Here is a 27,144-nt window from a genome sequence, read left to right as displayed (position 1 = left end):
CAGTTTTGTTGGAGCAAATTGTTAGCTGTCAATGCAACATCGCATAGCAGAAAATAAAGAAACCCAAATGTAATTAAGATTACTCTGGACCATTTATTTCCCCTTTAAAGTATGAAAATAGAAATCCCAAAGCAATGTGTTTACATCACATGTAGACAAAAAATCTTATGACCTCGTATTATCTCATTATAAGCTAATATTCAATTGTTCAGAATGCATATTAGTAATGGCAAATCTCATGTGACCAAGCGTGCTGCTCCAAATTTGAATACGTACAAGTACAAATCTGACCGAAAGGGAATACTTTAACAATTAATTACACAAATTATAGATAGTATGGCTGCAGATTACTCATAAAAAAATTGTACACACACTGTTCACTGCTGTTTTTTTAACATAGTAAAAATCCAAAATTCTCAATATTTTCACTGTGCAGGAATAAGCAATCCTACAAAATATGTCATCTGAATCAACACCATTTTGTTCTCGTAGATCTACTTCGGTTTAAACTGGAACTATAGTATAACCACAAACTAGTAGTGAATGAAATTGTGCGTTAAAGCGAGAAAAACACAGTCTGAATGTCAATACATACAAGGCAAATGCTCATAAGATACAAATTCTTATTATCGTAAAGCAGTAAAAAGAGCTTAAATCTCACTATAATTAATGTTTTGGTCCACAAAATTAAAGTTTTGGGTTTCCCTCAGCTCTCAAGTGCTTTCTCATCTGAAATATATTAGCTACAAAGTAGGGTTGTCACAATACTGGAATTCGGTATCAATCGATACTGAAATTTGATACTTAAACGTGAGTGCTGTTCAGCACGTTCTTAAACAGCGCTGATTTGCTATTGTGTTCATGTGCTCAACAGAAATGACCGTGATTGGCTGTGAAGGTCATCAGTTCGCTGCTGTTTACTGAGTGTAACCACAGATACAGGCACACTGGAGCATTTTAAAGCCGGGATTCATTGGTGGATCGCTTGTATGTCAGCTTATAGACAAACCAGCTGATCAACGTAACTTTGAAATGCTCCAGTGTCCCTGTACGGGCAATCACAGTCATTTCTGTTAAGCACGTGAACACAATGGCAAACCAGCGGTGTTTAAGAACATGCTCAATAGCGCTCAAATGTTCACAGGAAACGGACGTTTTTAAAATTATAGTACCAATTGGTACCGAATTACAGTATTTCAGAAAAAGTAGACACATCAACAAACCCAGACAAGAGATTAAAGCAAGTGCAGCTCAATGGGGGAAAAAAATTAAAATAAAACCAAAGATTATCATGCAATTAAAGCTCAAGTCAATGAATAAATAAAACGTATATGCCCAACAATACAGTTCCTGCACCATGTTGAAGTGAACATTCCAGTGCAACCAACAGAAAGCCCTACTTTCATTCATTCTTCTCCTTCACACCTCCTCTTCTTCCTCATGGGAATGGCCTATGAGTGAGGCAGGGCCTACAGGCTCCTCCTCCTGCACATGCTCAATAGCCACTATGCCGGTGAGTAGAGCATAACTCAACATAGCTGCGACCGCAACCAGCACGGAGAGCAGCTGCTTGCGTCTCTTGTACGGCTCATTGTCCAAGTCGCTTCCCGGCTGCGTGCTGGACACCGGACGACTGACGCCCTCTGAACACAGAACACACACAACATTAGACAGAAAAACACAAGTTTTTTCTTTGCAAATGCATTATTGTGGTTGCTGGTTGCCTACCGATACTCTCATTGGGAAAGTAGAGAGTGAGAATGTTAGAGCAGAATGTGTTCAGGTTGTCCAGGTTCTTCAAGTTCTGCTGCAGTCTGCAGTTAGGCAGCCTGATCTTAAGAAGCGGCGCTAGATGACCAAACACATATGCATCCAGAGAAGATGGCCTTCGATACAGAAAAGACAAATGTTTATCAAATTCAACTTGCTAAGTAGCTCAAATATCAATCTTTGTACACATTATGTAAACAGTGTTGATAGTTAAAAAGTTGCTAGTAATTATAATTAATATTACATTTATGCTGACAGGGATACCGCTCTTTCATGGACAATAGAGTTCTTTAATTCACACCCCCAGCATATGAAGCGCCATGAAAGTCCTTCCTGTATTTAACATTTCACTTACACTTGTTATTTACATTGAAATGTCACAGTAATGATGAATAAATCATAAATGTCATGTTCAAAGAACTATAATACAACTAGTTGAAATCTATACTGGCAATATTCAAATCCGGATTCTGAAGTAGTTTATGATAGCGGCACAGTACAATTGTTGAACACCATCAATTTTAAATTCAAGCACTTTCAAGTACATTGCAGGCCTTGAATTCAAATGTGTGAAATTCAAGTACTTTCATGAAGCATGGGAACTCAGTGCTGAAAAAGTAAAGAACATTTACATCAAGTCATTTAGCAGACGCTTTTATCCAAAGCGACTTATAAATGAGGAGGCATTCGCAATACATACAAGAAGTGCTAATTATACACAGGATCTCTAAGTGCTCAGAGAATTAAGAGCTAAAGTAAAGAGGAGGAGGGGGGGGGGGGGGGGGGGGGGGGGTTAAAGTGCTCAGGTTATAATAGAAAAGAAGGGTTTTGATTGTTGTTTGAATGATACAGTAAGGGATTACTTTTCATTTTTAGGTAATTTTATAACAATACTTGTAAATTACTAGCCTTAAATACTGTACATAACTTCAAAAGTTCTGTATAAATCAATTCAGAGAAGTTATATATATATAATATATATATATATATATATATATATATATATATATATATATAAAAACATCATTTACCAAGACAATTTTTTGTGTTTAAGAAAATTCAGGTATTTATCTACAGAAGATCATCTATATTTATATCAATTCAGAGAGCAATTGTTAAAACAGCTTTTTGTTACCCAGTTATTTTGCATTTTAGCTCAATTTTTCAACCAACAATTTTAACAACAACATTTCTCCGACAACAGCACATGCTTAAGAAAAGATTAAATGTAAATTTAAGCCAATGTATGAAATATGGTGTCATTTATTTAAAACATTTTATGCTTTGATACATATTCTGTTTAAAATTGCAAAAAATAAAAGAAGAGTTGATTTTCTATTGTGTATACACTGAGATTTGTGGATTTTTAATATTTACTCAAGTAATTAATAACTCAGTAGCTAAGTTACTTTTCTGAAAAAGTAATTAGAAATATAATTTATATACAATTGTAATGGTAATTAATCAATTGTTTTTTTAAGTAACCTACCCAACATTGTATGTAAAGTAAAGGACTTACGAATCTCCAAAGAAAAATTTGTTCAATCCCAGACGCTGAGAGAGAAGATTCAAGCACTCCAGAGCATCATGGTACAGCTGAAGAGAAAGGAAGAAGACATACAAGAAATCGAATGCTGTGAGATAAGCTTTATCAATTTACACAGGGATGCAAAAAAAATAATAGACGACAGCTTTAATTTCTGCTCGGATAGCCACCATAGGTTTGTATATGAATCATGCAAGAAAACAGCTTTTTACTTTGTTTTATATCCTCAGCAATCCATATTGTTAGCTCACCATCTCTACGCCAGATAAATACGATCCAGCCCCAAACGCCAGATCTTGTCGGGAAATGTCAGTTTTTCCAGGTATATCAAGTGCATATATACACACAAGTCAGCAGAGTTTCCAATACCCAAACCTGTTAACCATCAACAATTCAACTGAATTAACAGTGTCCTATTAATATAAGAGTTGACTGAGAAAACCAGAGAGGAACAGAAGCAGGAGACGAAGTAATGATAAAGAAAGAGCAGAGTTTATCGAATAATCCTAGTTGCATATAATTCAGTGCTCAAACTTCATCTGACCAGGATAAATCCTACAAGTGTTATTATACCACAAGCAACAGCAATGGAAAATTACTGCTTCACAACATTGTCCGGAGACAATACAGACCTTGAAATGGAGACATTCTCTTATTTCTTACTCATGAAATCAAGTGTCGCTTAATTCCAAAGTCATAAAATTATCACAATATGGAAAAATGAAATACTAATAAAGCAATAATTATAGGAAAATAGCAATAATAAAATATAAAAAACATAATAAAATGACAAATAATAATCAATTATTATAATCAAATCATTAACTAATGATCAATAAAATTATATAAGATAATTATTTAAATGACTAATGATCATATGATTAAACAAAATAATTAAATGAAGAATAAATGAATACCTTCATTCATTTTCTTTTCGGCTTAGTCCCTTTATTAATAAATGAATACAAACAAATGAAAATAAAACACAACACAAATGAATGGTTGTTTTCTTAAAACAACACACACATAAGTTTGCTATAAGCATTCTCAGATCCGTAGGCCCCGTTTACACGAATACGTTTTAGTTTAAAATGCAAAAGTTTTGCTACGATTACACCACCCGTCCACACTACGCTGCAGTTTTCAGGTGCCTAAAATGGATCGTTTTGGAAACGCTGAGAAGGCCGTTTTTATTTGAAAATGCTGCTGCTCTGTGTTAATGTGGAGAGGGAAAACGGAGACATCTGAAAATGGAGGCAGGGCTGGAGACATTCACCTATCTAACTGGGGCTTTTTCCTCAATATTAAGTAGCCTACACACAGTTCAGTCTTGCATCCTTTCCTTGTAAGTTCAGACTTCACAAGTTTGATATGGAAAACAGACTCCCGAGAACACATCTGATAAATCTTGAAAGGTAACGGTGTGCTTTATAACCTCATTCACATCACACTGGCTATGCCGTTTCACTTTCTTAGCAATAAAATGAAAACATGATACAAGGATCTGCCTATTTTCATTTTGATATTAGCAACTTAACAGACAGCAGTAATATTGAGGCATCGTAAAGCTGCATATTTATATGACCGTCACCTTCACTGTATGTATATTTATAACAAAACTGAGCCGATGACATTACTGCCGCCTTTCATTTTCAGTGAAAAATATGAAACATACTCTCTCTTTCGCTGAATACCAGTTTTAATAATCAATAATGCCATTAAAAAAGTACAAGGTACAATAAGTTTATACACTATAGGAAATAAATGCAAGCAATCAGTCAAATGTGCAGAATCAGTGTACGTGGTTACATTAATCATTAACTTATCTTTGCGTTCAGCCAAAACACGTTACCTGAGAACAAAAAAATAGATTCAACAGACCAAAGTCGGGGGATACGTCGTTAGATATAGACAACAAGATGAATTAAATATCACATTTAACAAATATAGTGAGATTGGATCCAGCGTTAGATCCTTGATGAACAGTCCGTTGAGCGCAGCTCTCATCTGGGTAGATATGCTGCAGTGTATGCCAATGTGTGTGTGGTGACGTGATGTGCGTTTTCAGCTGTGTAATGTAGACGCAGAGTTGTTCAGAAACGCTAGGTGAAACGCCAGTGTGGATGTGGATCGTTTTCATTCTAAAACGCTGTTTAAAACTAAAACGTATTAGTGTGTAAACGGGGCCTTCGTTAGATTCTTCAATATTATGACTCTCAGTGTCATAAACTCAGAGTTGTTTCCTAACTCCAGATTACCATCTAGCTAGAGCAAAACTCTCTGCCAGAACGGAACTTCTGCTCCGTCTGAGCCCAGATTCCCACATCTGCTGCTTTATCAGTGTCCTCTTCGGGGACCAGAACACTGTTGTCTCTGGCTGGACTCTCCAGTCTCTCAGAAGGCGTAAGTGTCAGAGATGGCCCACCCACTCAGTCTAAATGATCATCTGATGCATTTTACACAGCACATAAAAGACAGCATCAAACACAATAAACACACTCTTAAAAATAAAGCTCCTTAATGGGCATCCATGAAAGTTTATTCTTCCTTCTTCATTCTTCTTTCGATTATTAAACAGAATGGTGGTGAAAAATTGATCAAGGAATCGATTCTGCATTGATTTTCAAAATACATCACTTTTCTCTCTTGAATATATTCTGAACTCTCAGTGGTACTCTAATTGCATACAGTTCTATAAATACACCACTTAACCCAAATTTGATCATTAATAGAGTTAGGAAAGTGGCTCAGTGGTTAGCACTGTCACCTCAAAGAAAGAAGGGTGCTGGTTTGAGTCAAGGTTGGGCCAGGTGGCATTTCTGTGTGGAGTTTGTATGTTCTCCCCGTGTCTGATTAGGTTTGCTCTGGGTGCTCCTCTGGTTTCCCCACATTCCACAGACACACAGAATAGGTGAACTGGACTAACTTAATTGGCTGTAGTGAATGTGTGCGAGGAGTGTGTATGAATGAGAGAGTGTATGGGTGATCCCCAACAGCAGGGGTGTCCAACCCTGTTCCTGGAGATCTACCATCCTGCAGAGTTCAGCTGCAACCTTGAAAGACATCTGGCTTTAATTACCAAGTGCTCCTTCAGATCCTATTTAGTCGGTTTAGTTGTGTTTGTACAGGGTTGGAGCTGTACTCTGCAGTAGGTTTGTCAAAAATATTAAGTTCGGTACCAATCGGTACTAAAATTTAAAACATCCATTTTAAACAACAACATTTGAGCACATTCTTAAACACAACTCATTGGCTGTTGTTATCAGATGCTTAACAAGATTGACTGTGATTGGCGGTGAAGGCCATTGGTTCACCATTCTTCATCGTTGTTCTCCAAGCGCAAATACAGATACACGGACACCGGAGCGTTTCAAAGTACTGGTCTGTATATGAGCTGACATAAGAAAAACTGGAAAAATGTTTTTGAATGGTGAACTGATGACCTTCACAGCCTATCACAGTCATTTCTGTTGAGCATGTGAACACAATGGCCAATCAGCTGTGTTAAAGCACACGCTCAACAGCACTCAAATGTTTTCAGGAAATGGGTGTTTTAAAAAGTTCAGTGCCGATTGGTACCGAACTCGATACTTTGGAAAACCCTACTTTGCAGGAAGTTAGATCTCCAGGAACAAGCTTAGGACCCATCATGCCATACAAAGGGTTACAACTGTGACACAAACAAATTAACCGTGATCCTTAGGTGGTTTCTAAGCGGTACCAGAACCTCCAATGGGATGTCCAAGACTGAACTTATACCCAAGATAAATTTTGGAACTATCATACCTCGAGTAAGCAGGTTTAGGGTTAACCAATACAGAGTTTAGCTTTTAGTGGTTGACAAGTTAACCTTGCTTTCTGAAGTACATGGCTAGGTTACTGTAAATTGTGTGAATCTAAAACAAAGAATAATAAACTAAACTCTTAAAACAAACCCCCCAAAAAACTACATTTTTCCCATCTCACCTCCTTCTCTGCCTCTTCTCCTGCCTCAAGCGTGCTGTTCCCTCGGATCAGTCGGAGTCGCTCCAGCTGCCTGTTCTGCATGCGGCCCGGCAGGAAGAAGTTAAGAGGGAAGCTCATATTCTCTCCATGCCAGCGGCGCGTCACTTCCACATAGTTCTTAGGATCGATCCATAATGCGTAGATCTGTTAAGAGACGAGGACAGAGTTTGAGCATGTACCCGACAAAAACTTTCCTCTTGGAGTTTCAGGATTAGTATCTTACCAGCGCCGGCAACAGTCGCTCCTCCAGCAGAGAGATAAAGGCCAGCGTGTCTGCACCTTCCTTGGCTGAAAGATCATAGTCTGCATTGAATTTCTAGAAAACAAATGTACACTGTTACTACTGCAGTAAAAAAAAAAAAAATTAAATTGAAAATAGAACAATCGGGAAAACAAACATTTAACATTTATTGCAAGACCCTGTGATACGTTCAGTTGAAGTCGACATTTTTAGATCTCCTGTGAATTTTTTATTATCTAAAAAATATTTCTAGGTGCTGATAAAAGGAGAGAAGATTTTATAAACATAACATACAACATAATATTTTACTTTTTATTATATTAGTTTATTAACTAATTTCTAATAACAATTTTTTTGATTTGCCATGGTGACAGTGCATAATATCTTTCTTCTTATTTTACAAGACACCAGTATCAGCTTGTTACGAACCCGAACGAGCCCCCAATTGTTACGAATGAAATAAAAAAATTCTTAACCAAAAAAAAAGTTCAACCAAAACATAACAAGATAACAGTAAGTAATAACATAATCCCTTGTTCTCTCTCCCCAATATATAAACCAAAACACAAACCACGGAGAATTAACAAGGAAATATTATTTACTTACAGAAAATAAAAAGCAAAATAACATCGGGAGTGGTTAAGCCAGGCTGAGAACAGTAGGGACTGTATAGTATGGACACATGAGAGTCTATAAAAATCTCTAGTAACACTCAAAAAAGTCGCTTTTTTTTTTTTATTTGTCACTAAGGGGGTCTGTGATTTCGCTAAATATAACGAGAAAGTCGCTAAGTTGGCAACACTGATTCAGAACGAGAGAAAGCAAGACCATAGAGTGTGTGTGAGAGAGAGAGAGAGAGAGAGAGAGAGAGAGCATGAGCAAGAAAAAGAAAAACACATACACTACAACTACTTTTAACAAGTGCAATTTAAAGACTTAACTAGGTTAATTAGGTTAACTAGGCTAGTTAGGATAATTAGGCAAGTGTTTCCACTAAAGTTTTTTTATTTATTTTTGTTAATAATTCCTTACATTTTCTCTCAAAGCGCTTTACACATTTGGGGGGGATCTCTTATCCACCACCAGTGTGCAGCATCCACCTGGATGATGCGACGGCAGCCATATTGCCCCAGACAGCACACCACACACCAGCTGATTGGTGGAGAGTGATTAGCCAATTATGATATGGGGATGGTTAGGAGGCCCTGATGGACTTTTTCAATGACATCCTGGGATTTTTAACGACCCCAGAGAGTCGGGACCTCGGTTTAACATCTCATCTGAAAGATGGCGCCCACTGAGCAGTATAGAGTCCCCTTCGCTATCTCTTTACAGCTCTGATTGGCTGCTGGTCTCGGACAGCTATAAAACAGAACTTCCAGCAGAGTTCGAGGAGCTCATTTTTGGTGCAATGGTTGCTGGGAGTCGAGAGCTCCTGGATTTCCCTACCTCTCTGGCCGACAACTTTATTCTTGTACAAATGTCCATGTATATACTTGCAACTTTTTGAGAGTTTGAGCTTGTAGTGGTGGCCAGCCTATTTATTTATGCAGCACAGTAACTTTGCGCACACGCACAGTCCACTAGGCTATATGAAACAGAGATTTAGTCTGACCCTGTCAGTCAAATGCAGATTCGCCAGGTCTCGAAACGTTTCTGAAATGATAGATGCTTTGAATCACTTAAGTCACATGACCTGTGTGTTTAGAATCACCTTAGTCACATGACCTGGGTGTTTAGGATCATACTTCGGTGCAGCGTTTTGAAACACTTGCGCTTTAAGATCTCGACACTGTGACGAGTCGTCAGTTTCATGTCAGCCATCCCTATGTTTAGGGAGGAAGGTTAGCTCCCTGTATTTTTCTTACAGGTTATTTAGTTTATTTACTTTGCAGCTTCTTTTGTTTGTTATTGTGATCTTTTGCATAAGTTTTTTAATGTTTGTTTCCTTTGGGAAAACCACCATTTACAACCTTTATCGTTTATTATGCCCATGTTGTTTTCCCCTAGAATTGGCGCATAATAGCAAATCATTGGATATCAGGTTTGTTTATTTTGTAGATAGTCTCTACAGAACAAACAAAATCTCTTAATAATATCATTGCTAATAATAAGGCTAATAATATTGGCCTAATTTATGCAGCTGGAAGGGCATCCGCTGCGTAAAACATATCGAGATATGCGCATTTACTAACTTTCGATATTAGAAAAAAGCATAATAGGCCCCCTTTAACTAAAAACCCATTGGTTTTATTTCCATGATGCAACCAGACGCTGACTGTAAACAACTCTAGCAGGTAGAATGAAATGCAATAAACATGTTCCTAAGAAGGGTTTTAATTACGCACATAATTAAATCCTTAAAACCCAAGTTTACTAAAACCCAAGTTTACTGTGTCTCGTTCCATTCAGATTTAATGGATACTTTCATTGTGCAATTGAACATGATTAATGAGAAAATAAGGCAGCATAGAAAAGGTTGCCGCCCTCAAATGAACAAACCTGAAAATTAACAAATTAAATTTTGTTTTAGTACAAAATGTGCCCCTGAAGTGAAATACACTGGAGCTCATGAGCAGTGTTCGGTAAAGAAACAAAATGTGATCCTAAGAGCCTTAAAGAGAGAAAACAATCACCTGTTTCCTCAGCTGAATGATGATCTGACTGGGTTGTGAGCAGCTGCCCTCATCTTTGGTCCTGAGAGCTGGAAGTGAACCTTCGGTGAAGACATCAAAATCGATAAACACATTTTTGGCTGAATGATTTTAAAGGCAAGGTTTTGTCATGTTTTATCAGGGCTACAAAGATTATTCCAAAGATTGTTCCAGTGAAATTAAAATATATATGGTTTTAGATGCTAGTTTTAGATGCTGTTAGTTTTATGGATATCTTTTAGCTAGTGTGCTCCAAAACAATCACAAAACTCTCATTTAGAAAATATAAAACTAATATAAACATGCAAAGATCAACTATTTTTTTCACGTCACCTCAAACCTATAGTTTCTTATCAAATCTTGACCAATCAAATGTTCTCTATTGGTTGACATGCCCCGCCCTCTTTTAGACACTTCTCATTTGATGGGCTTGAGCTGAGCCACTCTCACTGGGAAAGCTATGATAAAAACAAAACACTATTGGCTGTTTTTTAAAAGGGGCGGACTGAATGAAAAGTTCAAAAATGCAATCCTAGCCACTCAAAGAGGAGCTTCCAGCATGTTAAAATGCAGGCAAATCATATTTTAGATGGTCTTAAATCAAGGTTTAATTTCTAATGGCAAAGTTCGGACTTATGTTTAGCTCCTTTGAAGTACTAGCGCTTAATGTTGTCCTTCCAAACACTATGCAAAAACCTATGTTATCTCTCGCTCTAATCACCATATATAGACCTCCAGGACCCTATGTCAATTTTCTAAAAGAGTTTTCTGATTTTATCTCTGACTTACTAGTTAAAACTGATAAAATACTAATTGTAGGAGACTTTAACATCCACATAGATGACGCTAACGACACGTTAGGGCTCGCGTTTACGGACTTGCTGGTCTCACTAGGAATAAAGCAAAATGTTATTGGTCCAACTCATCGCCTAAAGCATACACTAGATCTAATTCTGTCTTATGGAATTGAGGTCACTGATGTAGACATTATACCACAAAGTGATGATATTACAGACCACTACCTCTTACTATATAAGCTGTGTTTACCTGAAATTAGCAGATCCGCTCCGATATATCGTCCTAGTAGAACTATTGTTCCATCCACTAAAGATGAATTTATAAATAACTTACCTGATCTTTCTCTACTTCGAAATGCACCCGCAAACGCAAATGACCTTGATGTAGTAACCAGCAGTATGGATGCCATCTTTACTAGCACTTTAAATACTGTGGCACCCATCAAACTAAAAAAGACTAGAGAGAATAAAACTACACCGTGGTATAATAGTCATACCCGCGCTCTCAAAACAGCAACCCGTGCCCTGGAACGTAAATGGAAAAAAAACTAATTTAGAAGTCTTTAGAATTGCATACAAAGACAGTATGTCCAGCTATAGGAGGGCTTTAAAATCTGCCAGGGCTGAGCACCTCCGCAAACTGATAGAAAATAATCAAAACAATCCTAGATTCTTATTTAACACCATCGCTAAATTAACAAATAATCGGTCATCTTTGGAACAAAACGTTCCACCGCAAATTAGTAGTGATGACTTCATGAATTTTTTCAGTGATAAAATAGAAGGCTTTAGACAGAAAATAGGAGATATTAAACTTTCTGCACCGCCTTATACTTCAGATCCAGTAAACACGCCTCTGAATCTAAATAACCTACAGTGCTTTAAAATCATACAACAGGAAGAGCTAGACAAAATTATAAATAGCTCTAAATCAGCTACGTGTATATTGGACCCAATTCCAACAAAGTTACTGAAAGAATTACTACCTGTTATAGGAGAACCTCTTCTTAACATTATCAACTCTTCTTTATCTTTAGGCCATGTTCCAAATCCCTACAAGTTAGCTGTTATTAAACCTATTATTAAGAAACCACAACTGGAACCCAGCAACTTAGCTAATTATAGGCCTATTTCAAACCTTCCATTTATATCTAAAATACTAGAAAAAGTTGTTTCTGCTCAATTATGCTCCTTTCTACAGACCAACAATGTTTTTGAAGTGTTTCAGTCAGGTTTCAGAGCTCATCACAGTACAGAAACTGCATTAGTGAAAATAACCAACGATTTACTCTTAGCTGCTGACCAAGGGTGCATCTCGCTATTAGTTCTACTCGATCTCAGTGCGGCATTTGACACCATTGACCATGGTATCCTTATTAATCGCTTAAAGTCTACAGGTGTCCAAGGACATGCCCTACAATGGTTTAAGTCATACTTATCTGACCGTTACCAGTTTGTAAATATAAATGGACAGCCTTCACAAATCAGCCCAGTAAAATACGGGGTGCCTCAAGGATCAGTTTTAGGCCCTTTACTGTTTACAATATACATGCTACCCCTGGGAGACATTATTAGAAGACATGGGATCAGCTTTCACTGCTATGCAGATGATACTCAATTATATATTTCAACTAAACCTGACGAGACGTCTAATCTGTCCAAGCTAACTGAGTGTATTAAAGATGTTAAAGACTGGATGACCAACAATTATCTTCTCTTAAACTCAGACAAAACAGAATTATTACTTATTGGGCCTAAATCCTGTACACAGCAGATCTCACAACTCGATCTACAATTAGAGGGATACAAAGTTAGCGTTAGTTCTACTATAAAAGATCTGGGTGTCATATTAGACAGCAATTTAACTTTTAAAAATCATATTTCCCATGTCACAAAAACTGCTTTCTTTCATCTGAGAAATATCGCTAAGTTACGAAGTATGCTATCCATCTCAGATGCAGAAAAGCTAGTCCATGCTTTTATGACTTCTAGGCTGGACTACTGTAATGCTCTGTTTGCTGGCTGCCCAGCATCCTCTATTAACAAACTTCAATTAGTACAAAATGCAGCTGCCAGAGTTCTAACCAGGTCTAGAAAATTTGATCACATCACCCCAATTTATCCTCCTTACACTGGCTGCCTGTTAAGTTTCGTATTGAATTTAAAATATTGCTTCTTACATATAAAGCTCTAAATAATCTAGCTCCTGCTTATCTAACCAATCTTCTGTCTCGCTACAATCCAACTCGCTCTTTAAGATCTCAAAACTCAGGACTTCTGGTAGTACCTCGAATAGCAAAGTCGAGTAAAGGAGGTCGAGCCTTCTCATTTATAGCTCCTAAACTCTGGAATAGCCTTCCTGATAACGTCCGAGGCTCAGACACACTCTCCCAATTCAAAACTAGATTAAAGACCTATCTGTTCAGTAAAGCATACACTTAGTGCACCACTTAGGGGGCTTCCACACAGGTTATGCATCTTGCTGATATACACTGTGAACATCAGCTACGCTAATTATTTTCTTTATTCTCCATTTCCACCTGGGGATACTCTTCCCGAGGCCCTCAGACTATGCAGAGTCACTGATTCGATCCAAGACCAACGACGAGATGATCCCAAGGTTTCCATATCCTGGACCTGGCCGAATCCTGAACAACTACTGCGATGGTCATGGAAGAGTGGAGAACATGAGACTGTTTCCTATGACGCTCCAGAGACAGACGAGTCTTCGCTGAGGCCAGCTTCCAGCCTCCGCCACTGAGACTGCAGCTCTGCACAAGACGTTTGGCCAGCGGAGAAATTAAAATGGTCGTGCCCAACTGAGCCTGGTTTCTCTCAAGGTTTTTTTTCTTCACTTCCGCCTTTAGTGAAGTTTTTTTTCCCTCTCCGCTGTCGCCACTGGCTTGCATGGTTCAGGATCTGTAGAGCCGCGCATCGTTGGATTTGCTCTTCAGTGTTTGGACTCTCAGTAGTGATTATTAAACCACACTGAACTGAGCTAAACTGAACTGAACTTAAACACTACAAACTTAACTACACTGTTCCTATTTACTGTGACCTTTTATGTGAAGCTGCTTTGACACAATCTACATTGTATAAGCGCTATACAAATAAAGGTGAATTGAATTGAATTGAATTGAATTGAATTGAATTGAATTGAATTGAGTACACAAGTTGCTCCTGGTCAAGCAAAGTCTGCCAAGTACAAAACTATTTAAGTAACACTGTTTTTCAATATGGAATACTTTCAATTTGGAAAAATTTGGGAGCCAAAGATAATAATAATGGTGGCAGACAAGATCGTGAAAAGAGAAAACTCCCAGACGCAAGTTATCAGCAGCTCGGCAGGAAAGAGGAAGAGGCCTGTTTGCTTCAGTTAAATCGCACACCAAACAAAACCGCTTTAATGAATATGGAGGCTTTGCCAAGAAACAGACTGTTAAATCTGGGCCTGCTTACCTGTGGGGCTTCTCCAGGGGTTAGAGATCTTGTGAATTTTGAGTGGAGCTCCAGCAAAGCGAGCGTAAGCCTGGAAAATGATGTAAAAGATAATTATTAAGATTATTATATTTAATATATATACACACACAGTAATAATATTTTATTGTGCTGGCTAATTAGATTCAAATTTCCAAGTTTAGACAAACTCATAGTTAGTGTGTAACTTTACGTGATTGTTAAGGTGTCTGGTTTTGCATTTTTACAGATTTTTTTTAACCATATTCTAGGCTAGAGCTTTAAAATCTTATAGACGAGACAAAAAATTTAAAGTATCATGTTTATAATCATTGCATTTAATTATTTTCTTACAGCTTAGTCCCTTTATTCACAGCGGAATAAACTGCTGTATATAATTATTTCACGTTTATAATTTACAATCTAATCTAGCACTGTTGAAACATTGACTAAAATAAAAAAGTATAAATTAATTGAGCCGTTATTGCATGTGATAGAAATAAAGTTGTGAGAACTCAAAATTGGATTACATTGCACTGACTGAACTTAAACTAAATGAGTTGCAGTAAATAAAGCACAAGTGTGTAAATTCTAGTTGTTGTTGTTTTTTTTTTTTGTTATTTCATCATATTTTTTTCTTTAGCAATGAGATTTACCTTAAATGTAAAGTTCTCTATAAATAAATTGTATTATTATTATTGTTTTAGCTTATGGATTCAAACTGCTGGTTTACGCAATAATTGTGTAAAAAAAAAAAAAAAAAAGTAAGTAATTAACGAGCTTAATAATCTTCTCCTATCCAATTCTTTAAATATTTTTTAAGAGTCATTACCGGTAACTTCAACTGAGACCTTAAAACTAAAATATATTATACACAAGATGAATGTTAATTAGAATAAATCTATGTTTAAAATTTATGTTTAAAATTAGTTTAAATTAAAACGTAACATTATTAATATTATAAATAAAAAGGAAAGACGAAAGAATAAAAATAAAAAAACTCAACAAAATGACAAACCTAAAAATGAAAAAAATTAAAATAATCTTTAATTCTATAGCACAATAAAATATGGCTTAAAAATAAAAACGATGACTACAACAACTACTACTACTACTAAAACAACAACTCTACAACTCAACAACTACAGCTATTACTAGAACTACAACAACAACTCCACTACTACTACTACAATAACTACTAGAACTACTACAACAACAACAACTCTACAACTCAACAACTACTACAGAACTACATCTCCACTAGTACAACTACTACTAGAACCACAACTACTACAACTACAATAACAACAACAACTATACTACTAGAACTACTACTACAACAACTACTACAACAACAACTACAAAAGCTACAACAACAGTTGCTCTCTCTCTCTTTTAAGCCCCTATTAAATAAAACAAGCACTCAAAACAAGCAAAAACAGTGATCACACAATCTAAATTAACCAAATATCTCTGTATAGTTGTTAAAAGTTTAGGACGGGATGCCTCATTTTACGACAATATCCGAAAAAGAGGGGTGTAATTTTCAATTCCAGCACATGCAGCAGAGAGCTGACAGATTCAGAGCTTCACACCTGGATCAGCAGATTCTTTCCACTCGTAATAATCTTATACGACTGATCACTGGGGTTAAATGTCCTTGAGCAACTCTTTACACTTCAGGCTGAAGCCAAGAATGACTCAAGAATAATCAGTCTTGATGCCTAGGGTACATTTACATGACAACATTGTACTTTTTTATAGCATTGTCAAAATGACAGGTCATCACAGATGCGATGGTGAAAAAACGGCTATATACTGCATGCCAGGCCAGTAGATGGCAATAGAGAGTAGATACCAATATAATGCATATGCATGACATCACTGTTTTCACAAATTCACATTTTTCCCACCAATTTAGTGTTGACAAAGACAGATTAGGTTTTCAAAAGTGTTAAGATTTTTAAATATATATTTAAATATAATTTAGGCCCACCAAAACAGCATTTTTGAGTAAATGAATGGCCAAAACACAAAAAAGTTGAAATCATTGATGTATAAACATGTCTTTAAAGAAACAATTCTGACAAAATCTGCTATTATTAAGGGGAACAAAGACTTTTTTTATTATGCTGTTATTGTGTTTGTGTAAACAAAACATTATCAATTTACCGTAATTTTTGTATTACATGTTCAGTCAGGGATGGGAGATCAATTAGGCCAATTAATTATGGAGGGTTTGAAAAACTCATGCAAACATTTGTATTTATTTATTAGCCTATGTAGCCTATATACTGACCTATACATCGGTTATGGCCTATATATCGGTTATACATCAGTTATGGCCTATATATCAGTTATACATCGGTTATGGCCTATATATCGGTTATACATCAGTTATGGCCAATATATCGGTTATGGTCTGTGTATCGGTTATACATTGGTTATGGCTTGTATATTGGTTAAACATCAGTTATGGCCTATATATCGGTTATACATCAGTTATGGCCTATATATCATACATCAGTTATGACGTTTATACCGATTATACATCAGTTACGGCATATATACCGGTTATACATCAGTTATGGCCTATATATCGGTTATACATCGGTTATGGCCTATATATCGGTTATACATCAGTTATGGCCTATATATCGGTTATACATCGGTTATGGCCTATATATCGGTTATCCATCTGTTATAGCCTATATATCGGTTAGATTAAGTTATAAGTTATGTAAACTGAATTAAAAGATAAAAATGTCTGCAAATCTTTTAAAATCAAATCTATTTAATATTTAAAATATTTAAATGAAACAACAACATATTTGTTTGCTCATAACTTCTAAAAAGAAAAGAAGCTGACACTGGATGATGTGTCGAGCAAATGTGGTACTATCACACGTGGTATACTGTAAAATGCTGTACGCTAACATACAACAAATTGAAGCATACTTTTGACTAAAAACTCACAGTGACTGTAAAAAAATGTGTAGAGGAAACTGGATTTGTGGAAAGAGCCGAGTATTGAGTTCTGAGATTCTCTCCGTTTCCCGGTTGCAGTTGAGCAGTGAGCTGGAAAAGCCCAGTTAACTCCATCAAAGGCTGACATCATAACCTCAGATTTATTACTAGATTGATTCCTACACAATCCTAAATTGTGGCTCGTAAAGTGAAGGAGATCAAGTTTGGAAAGAAATCACTGCTCTGCGAACAACCGCCACTGTCCAAAGCAAACACTAGGGAGTAAAACTACAGCTGGCTGAGGTCCACTTTGCCCACAGTAAAAACTGTTCATCAGACTCCTGCTGTACACATAAACACTCTGAAATTAGGCCACGGATGACAGAACAGCTCCTCTTGAAAGTGCAGATGGTAATAATTATTTACAGCCCTTCATAAGATCCCTTAACAGTGTGGCACATATGATGATTGGGTGGTTCTAATTTAAAGCCACGCCGGCAAAACGTGGAGCGTCCAATCCCTGCTCTGTTGTTAAGGGAGAATGCTCCAACACAACAAAACAAAACAAAACGGCCACAGCAGAGGTTAATTCACAAAATACACACACACACACACACACAACAGCAAACAGCAACAGTAACATTTGAAAGATGGATTAACTATGTGTCACATTATATGTTAGCGTATTTTCCAAAATTACTGCCAAAAACCAAGGACGACATAATGAAATGTTAAAATTGCATACTTTTTACTCATTTATTTATATACATATACATATATATACATATATATATATATATATATATATATATATATATATATATATATATATATATATATATATATATATATACACAGTCAAGCCTGAAATTATTCATACACCTAGCTAATTCGCACTTAAAGTTCTTTTATATTATAAAAAAACTTTTATTCAATCACCAAGGTTTTTTTGTTTTTTTTTACCAGAAATGTAAAGCTTCTCGCAAAAGACAAGACAAATGTACAAGAGGCATCATTGTGGGAAAAAATATATTTCTCAGCTTTTATTTACATTTTGAACAAAAACTTTAAGTCATAATTTGCCAGGGCTATTAATAATTTGACAGTGCTTACACAGATATAGATATACAGATAGAGTTATATAAGTATATTATTGTCTCTATGGATGTGCGATTAATAGGTACAACTATTAAGTACAAAAACACACAGATAACGTGACAATTTTAAATAAGAAAATAATTATTTTTGAGCAAAGAGTATCTGAGTAAGCCTTTAGATCTAAATGTTAATAATAATAATAATAATAATAAAAAGCATATATGTACATAAATATATAAAATATAAATATATATATAAATATATATAAATATATAAAATATAAATATATATATATATATATATATATATATATATATATATATATATATATATATATATATATATATATATATATATATATATATATATATATATATATATATATATATATATATATATACACACACACACATATATACACACATATATACACATACACATACACTCTTTTATACAACAGTTCTGTCTGGTTTTCGAATCTGATTGGCTGATAGCAGTGCAATATTCTGCAATATCAGAACTCCTGTTTTCGTGACTGCAGACTAGTTCAGTAAACAGAAAGAAAGAAGAAATGCCCACGTGTTTAGTGTTTTTCTATCTCGCAAACACAACAGTAATCTGGTAGTCGTTGCACTGCTTTATCTTTTTCGGGATTAATTATTGTGATATCCTGATTGCAACAGAGAAATGCTGGGAAATCTCTGTAGATTGATGGTTTTTCATGCCGTTCAGCTTTATAATCTTAAAATGTGAGTAAAATATCCTGTTTTGTCATCACTTTAGACATTACGCTAGAGAATCATTCAAACACTAGCTCTAAAGTGACGTTGGTGAATTAGCACGGGTTTCTGCTGTTCTGACATCAGCTGCAGATGTGAATGAAGGGCGGAAGGAAGTAGTTCCTCTTACAAAAGGGTTTTTGAGACTCTCCGTGTTTGATTTTCTTTTTTATATACTTGATTGTGCTGTCGAACTGTTGAATAAATGCAATATCACACCAAGGCACCAACGAACACCTCCCACCAGTGCCGATATACAGCCACATCACACTGCTTCGAGTGTGATGTTGCTCCTGTATACGAGATAAAAAACATTTTTAATTTTGAATCAAATCATATACCAATTTATTAAAACTTTTTAAAAAATCAATAATAACTTTGAATAATCTCTTAATTTGTGTGCCTATATTATATACGGTGAGAAAATAAAACAAATTCAGATTGTTTTTACACTTAATATTAATTTCTTTCTAATGTTGCAGCAGATAAAAGAACTATTATAAAATATTTGTAGCCTTATTAATTGCTTAAATTGTAAATAAAAATTATATACACTCAAAAATGATTAATTGGATTTACATTTTTAAGGTAATTGGTTGTAAACAATTCATATGAGCTGAATTGAAACAAATTAAATGTAAACGTTCAACTTAATTTGTATGTTTAAATTCAGCTCATATAAATTGTTAGCAACAATTTGCAATGGACCATTTCAAAATGTAAAAATATATATAAATTCATACAAGTAGAAATAAAATAGACATTGTAGTAAAAATCACATTTACTTGATTAACATTTAATCACGGTCAACCAGGCTAATCTCCAAACACCCCCAGCCCCTCACATGCAGTTCCAATTTAATGCAACTCTATCCTTTCAGGAGCAGCGAGATAATCCGGAAAATTCTGAATGAACTTGACATTACCTAAGCATCAGACAGAGCGAGCAAAACATGCCTGCGGTTCGCAGTGAGTGCAGACAGACTGTAACACACACAGACCGCTGGCGAGCCGGAAAAATCCCAGCACACTCCAAGAGTCCAAAACACACAGCACTGATGTAACCTAATCACTTTAACATGCCACTTCAGCAACAGCAACCTGGTTCCCTGCCCACACGCAAACCTTTGCTGATCAGGAATAAAATGTGAATGAATGCAGTCTCCAAAGCGGCCGATGGGAGATGAGACTGATGGTAACTCCAGATGACAGTGGTGGGTTTGTGGTTTACAGTAGCACAGACAGGTGGCGCCCTGGTGTGACCAAACTGAAGTGGAAAAATAGGAAAAAGCAGAGGAAACGTAACCCACATGATGAATCATGCTGCAGGAATAACTGCCGATAAGCACTTTGGCTTTGGGATGAACTGAGGTATTAAAAGACTGCAAGCTTAAATCATGAAGGGTAAACAGTGGAGATTTGCTTTTCAAATGAGGGCAGAATGATCTGACTGTTGCTGATCTGGGGTGCGTTTCCCAAAAAACGACATAACTCACGGCTGATCTATCATAGTGCGATGCATCGGTTGGGAAAAGAACGATGTAGTGACCAGTGTTTCCCAAAACTGGTAGTTTCTCTGTCGCAATCCATCATTTGAACCACATTGGTTATAACAAAAATCATCCATAATGACGCTTTAAAGGGGGTGGTAACAACTTCTTTAGAGAAGAACCCCAAAATTTCTTTGTGCAAATTATATTGTTTTAGATGCACACGCATTTTTAAAAAATCCAGTATTAATTTTGGTAAAAACATGATCTCGCTTTCTATATTAATTAAAATATATGTAAATTGCACATATAGGATCTGTTTCCTTTATAAATATTATTGACAACATATTCTATTATGAAACATAAAATCACTTATAAAAGCTAACACATTTCTAATATCATATTTAAATCATATAAATAAATAATGAGGTTATTTATTAAGAAATTAAATTTTATATTTATTATTTATTAGGAAATAAAAAATCATACTTTAATATTAACTATGATTTTATTATTATTATTATTATTATTATTATTATTATTATTATTAAGTAGGATATCATTTATTTATTTATTTATTTTTTAAAGTCTACTTTTACAATTTGACTCATTCAAACCACTGCAGAAATGTTCTAACCAACAGGCCCATGATATATACAGATACTTAATAAACAACCTACAATAAATTAAAAGCATTAACGTGTGCTATAAATTTTGTTTTCATAAGCTTTAGAGTCGTAATGTAAATTCCACTTTTAAATAATAGGTCACCTATAGCTTTCGTCACGATCCACGGCTCTGTTCAAAATGACATCAATGTTTTCAAAGTGCACTGCGAAGGGAGCGCTATTGTAAACATGAAGATCGCTAAAACCGAACTGTAAAAATATTTTGAAAGCAAATTAATTCCAAGGAGGACAATTGGGATTAGAACACAGCCAGGAACTATGCTTCTAACTACAGCTCTAGAGGTGCAGTTGCAAGCATGCAAGTTTGTGACACAGTTTGCGAATGTTCGTTGAAATGATGGATTTGGGTTGGAATGATGGATTTGGGTTGGAATGATGGATTTGGGTTGGAATGATGGATTTGGGAAACGCCAAATCAACAAACTATGTTTGTAACAACGCAACTTACGCCCTTGGTTGGCTAATGATGGTTTTTGAAAACCCACCCCTTATCTCTACATGTTAATTCTGGACCATTTAAATCAAGATATCTCATTAATAATACACTCAAAAATGACTTTTGCTGCTTGTTCAAACTACTTATTTAAAATGAGTTTAAACAATATAATTATTAATTTTATATGGAACAACTTAACCATCTAATGCATGGTGTTGCCATATTGCAACATGATATTTATGTTCATTTCCCTGCCACTGTTTCTTTAAGACCAATGTCCTAATTGTTTTTTGTTGGAAAGAGAAGACCTTAGAGTAACCAATGATGTGCTTTTGTTAAGTCACATGACGTGCACTGTTTTTCTGTGGCACGATTTCTGACAGATAGGAGTTTATAGTGCGTAGCTGCTGAATAAAAACGTAAACGTCAATAAAAACAAAGGATCAAATGATGTCAGATCCACAAAGATATATGGGACATCACCTCCAGTAGGTTACGATGACATATTCACAAATCGATCAAATGTATGTGTTGCCAAATGGCAACACTGCAATTGTGGAATGTGCAATATTGCAATAGCTTAGCTAGCTAGTGAAGTCAGCTGATCTTTTAAGTTGTAACAATAACATGAATCCTGGTAATTTAATGTTGATTAGGCATATGTTAATGACATTTGCATTATGGACAAAATCGAATTTGAATAGCAACATTTTGATTAAATACATGTACAGGGAACAGTGTATTAGCGAGCACCACCATGTTCTATGGTAAGTGAAAGAAGAAAAGGACAGAACTGGCACTTCCTGCAGATGAAAGTGAGGATGAGATGGGTTTTAGTGACCATGAGAATGATGCAGATTGGACATTTGATAAGAGCAGTGATGGAGACAGTTTGAGTAAATTAGCTCTGAGGCACATAAGACAGGCATATAGTATATAGTATAATATGTAAACATTGTTAGCTAGTAGCTGCATTATTCTGATGCATATGGATATATTAGACTTGCTATTTATTTGTTATAATGTTTACTGGAGAAAATATTTCTATTTACTGCATGTTACATACATGATAATACAATATTATGTTTGTTTTCAATAATATTCAGCTAAAAAGAATGGAATAAATGAAAGCTGTTTGAATAACAGTTATTGAAAAGTATGTATAAGGTGTCATTTATAAGTTCTGTGTTAAAGCTTATAATACTGCAACACCATTTAAATTAAAACAAACAGCATTTCAAACAACAAAATTAATAATTATAAGGAAAGTTCTAAATTAGAAATTTCCTAGTTAGATCCACTATTGGACACTGTTAACATGGCAACTACGCATGGGCCGGTATAAGACTCTAATGGCATGATATCCTTGGATAAAAAAAATCACATTCCATGGTGTTGTGATTACTGCTCTAAAATATGTGTCTTTTAAATATCTGGGTAAAAAACAAGAACTTTTTTGCTTTGAACACAATGGCTACATCCGAAATAACATATTTAGATACTGTATAGTAGGCTAAAAACAGTAGTGAGCAGAGTAGTACGTCCGAATTCGTAGAATTCAAAAAACAGTATGCAAGTACCTGGATGACCTACTACTACTGGTGAGATTCGGCAGTGTACATCTGATAGACGCTATGCTATCCCATGATGCACCGTGAGAGAATTCATTGATAGGAGTGAAGCGGGTATGTCACGTGATGATGACAAACTTCTGAGCTTTATTCATACTACTTACATTTATACTGTGTAGAACATACTTTTCTATCCGCAAGTAATAAATTCAAATTCAATTGCAGTACCCACTGAGTAGTAAGAAATTTCAGACAAAGCCAATATATTTTATTTTTTAGAAACATTTAAAATGTTTTGGAACAGTAAACATGTCAGGCTAAATAATTCAAATGAATCATTGACTTCTGCGGACTTCGTTAGTTTCAAAAACACAAAAAAACACATCTTTGGATATCTTTTCTGCTGGAGATACTGTTGTCATAAAAAACAAACAAAAAATAAATAAATAAATAAATTTAAAAAATCTTACTTATACCGTAGGAATGGTATTTTGGCAGTTTTAAAACCTTAGCTTTTCCAAATTGAGGTATACCTTGAAAACAATTATCGTCCCATGCCTAATGGCAACAGATCATAAAGTACTTTAAAAAAAAAATCCCTAATAATTTCTTTTACAGCACTCAAATTAAGGCAGTCTAAGAAAAGAAAAACAGTCAAATATTTTTTAATAGATCTATCATAATGCGTGCAGTAGAGGGTTAACCATTTTATGTTCAATCCACTTAAATTTGTAAAAACAATTAAGTTAACTTTATTGATTTGTTTTGGCACAACATGAATGAATTTTATGGAACCCTGCATTTTCTTAATTAAAACTACTTTGTAATAAAATGATAGACAGAGAAAAATAGCAAGCAAGCAAGAAAGAAAGCACTTAAAAATTCTCTAGTTCTCTGTACTGTTAAGTATGTATTAGGAATGCATCGATTATTGATTATGATTGTACAATTGTAGTCTGAGGAATAATCACGGTTATCACACTTATTATGCATACTTTAGTTTCAAAACACTACTAGTTTAGTAAATCACATGAAAACTCCTTATATTTTAGTGTTCTTTATTGCTGCTCAGTAAGCAAGTAATACAGCACAAAATAATATTAATAAAAAACAAACAATTGCCCATTTCTCTCTTTGTGCTTAAAAATAAGTAAAAAAATTGTGGCATTTAAACATAAGTAATAATTTTACACTGAAAATAAACGACAGAACAATGAATGAATAAATAAATAAAAATAAAAAATAGTATGTGTCTAATGTAAATCTAAAAAGTATTTAATCATGTAAAAGTAAGTATTTCCCTTTTAAAGAGAACAAATGTAGTCAAAGGCTGCTGAACCTCTGTCTGACTGACTGACTCTAAACTTTAGTTTAGTTGCAGCAGTTTTGTCCCATGCAGCATAATTAACTGTGACGAATTAAATCGCGGTTAATAGTGAAATCAGTTAATCATTGCATCCCTAGTATGTATATCTATAGTCTTTGGTATTTGCACTATATACTGTTTTACATTATACTGTATTTTCAATCAAATACTAATTTCTTAACACTGAAATTAAAACATTGGTGCCATTTGAATATAACGAACACAAACGTCTGAAATCATGGCAGTTTTTTGTGCTATACAAAACAAAACAAACGCTGTAAAGGGCAATTTAACTAATTGTGTGTTAGAGTAAAACGCAATTTTCCTATTTATCTGTAAACTACTGATGACATTGGTGCAAATTTAAAACAAAAATCTTGTCTTTGAGACTTTTTTTCACTAACTAGTACATTAATTAATAACTATAACGTTAAATATATATCGATCGACTCGGTTTAGCGGGTAGTTAACGTTACCTAGCAAAATCCAACAATCAGATACCGACTTATATAAACACCAGTCCATATAATGAATATCCAGCAGATAATGAAAACTCACCAGTACGATGAGACAATCTGTGTTTACTGACGGTAAACCCAAACCAGCCTTCCAGCAAAACAGCTCACAGGGCGCCGCCATCTTCAAAACTCCAGTCAACTCTGACCGGGGGAGCTGATGCTTCACAAATAAAAGTCCGGAGACTGTAAGTTTTTCTTACAGATGATCAAAAGTGACAGAAAATACATTTACATAAAAGAAGTGGATATTTGTTCAATTTGATATGAAGGAACAGACCACATTATTTAAAAAGACATTTTATGCAGTCCAGTTGAAGATGGTGGTCTCAATGTTTTTGAATTCAGCTCTGCTAATTGTGTATTTAAAAACAAATGGATTCAGAATTACCTGAATTCTGAGGCAACATTTGGAGCATCATCCCTGAATTAGTTTTTGACCAGGTGGGGGGTTTAGAATTTTTTTGAGGTGTAATTTTGATGTTAACATAAATCAGTGATATGGAACAACAAATGCATAACCTTTAAAAATAAATCCTTATTTTATACAAATTTTTACAATAATTATGTTCAATTGTGAGACAGTTATTCAAATATAATGGACAACTTTTTAATTATCGTGACTTTCTCAATTATTACAAGATCCCCATAACTGCTAAATAATTTGCAATAGTATTTGATGCAATTCCAAGTGAACTTGTTCAGCTCTTATCTGGTAATATGTCCTCTGAATCCAGTCTTTTACATACTCATCAATTAAGTATCAATGGTGTGAAAATTCATTCATTCATTTCTCTTCGGCTTAGTCCCTTTATCAATCTGGGGTGGCCACAGCAGAACGAACCGCCAACTTATTCAGCATATGTTTTACGCAGCGTATGCCCTTCCAGCTGCAACCCATCACTAGGAAACATCCCTACACACTTATTCACACACATACACTATGGATAATTTAGCCTACACTGAAAATAATTATTTAAAGATGATTCCTTGGATTTACTAAATTTTTTTAACGTTGAGTGGTTGTAAACAATTTATTTGGGCTGAATTTAAGCAGACAAATTAAGTTGAACATTATTACATTTAATTTGCATGTTTAAATTCAACACAAATAAATTGTTTGCAACAGCTATACCACATGTCTTTGTGGGGAAAACATGCAAACTTCACACAGAAATGCCAACTGACTCAGCTGAGGCTCAAATCAGTGACCTTCTTGCTGTGAGGCGATAGTGCCACCCACTGCGCCACCGTGCAGGCCTGGTGTGAGAATTATAGTCAATACAATTTTTTTATAATTCTTTGTTTACTGGTTTTAGTGAACATACAAACATAAAGAAAAAAGGGACAAAGACAAGGATATCAGTAGACAAGTATAGCAGCAAAGTCAGAAGAAAAAACAAACAAATAAATAAACATACAAACAGAACAAAAAAATCGTAATAAACAAATAAAGTTATGCTGTGATTGAGTAAAGTCACACATATTATGAAAATACATCAGAGGTGTTCAGAGAGTCAGAGGTTCATTAGAGGCATCCATATTTTTTGAAAGACATCCCCTTTGTTTCTTAAATAGTATGTATATTGTTCCAAGAGCATTGTTTCATTCAAGAGTTGCATGAACAGTTCAAATGTTAGAGGCCTTTGTTTGTTCCAGTTGAGCAAAATGCATTTATTTTGCTAGATATAGGAAATGAAGCCGAGTCTCTTTGAAGAAGTAGGACCTAGTGCAGGGATGTGCAAACTCGATCCTGGAGGGCCGG

At 35.2% G+C, this 27,144-nt stretch overlaps 1 protein-coding gene across 1 annotated transcript; it reads right to left on the bottom strand.

Moving 5' to 3' along the window:
• Nucleotides 1-70: 70 nt before the first annotated feature.
• On the bottom strand, nt 71-25,521 carry mtx1a (metaxin 1a). The gene is made up of 8 exons (XM_056475626.1): nt 25,423-25,521; nt 14,473-14,542; nt 10,199-10,278; nt 7,545-7,637; nt 7,283-7,465; nt 3,290-3,366; nt 1,729-1,886; nt 71-1,643 (listed from the first exon to the last, which is right to left on the bottom strand). The coding sequence occupies exons 1-8, from the start codon at nt 25,501-25,503 to the stop codon at nt 1,420-1,422; spliced, it is 966 nt and encodes a 321-aa protein (XP_056331601.1). The 5' UTR covers nt 25,504-25,521; the 3' UTR covers nt 71-1,419.
• Between the last annotated feature and the right edge of the window lie 1,623 nt (nt 25,522-27,144).

This window comes from Danio aesculapii, chromosome 16 (genome assembly GCF_903798145.1).
Source record: "Danio aesculapii chromosome 16, fDanAes4.1, whole genome shotgun sequence".
NCBI classification, from domain to species: domain Eukaryota; kingdom Metazoa; phylum Chordata; class Actinopteri; order Cypriniformes; family Danionidae; genus Danio; species Danio aesculapii.
Note: the sequence above shows the minus strand (reverse complement) of the source record. Positions and strands in the feature narration are given on the sequence as shown.

Bases quoted from the DNA above. Each gene is read 5' to 3' on its own strand.
- mtx1a (XM_056475626.1), bottom strand. From the start codon at position 25,503: ATGGCGGCGCCCTGTGAGCTGTTTTGCTGGAAGGCTGGTTTGGGTTTA. The intron at 14,543-25,422 runs GTGAGTTTTCAT...ATCATTTTCCAG, and splicing joins CAGATTGTCTCATCGTACTG to GCTTACGCTCGCTTTGCTGG. The intron at 3,367-7,282 runs GTGAGATGGGAA...CTTTCTCTTCAG, and splicing joins GAGAAGAGGCAGAGAAGGAG to CTGTACCATGATGCTCTGGA.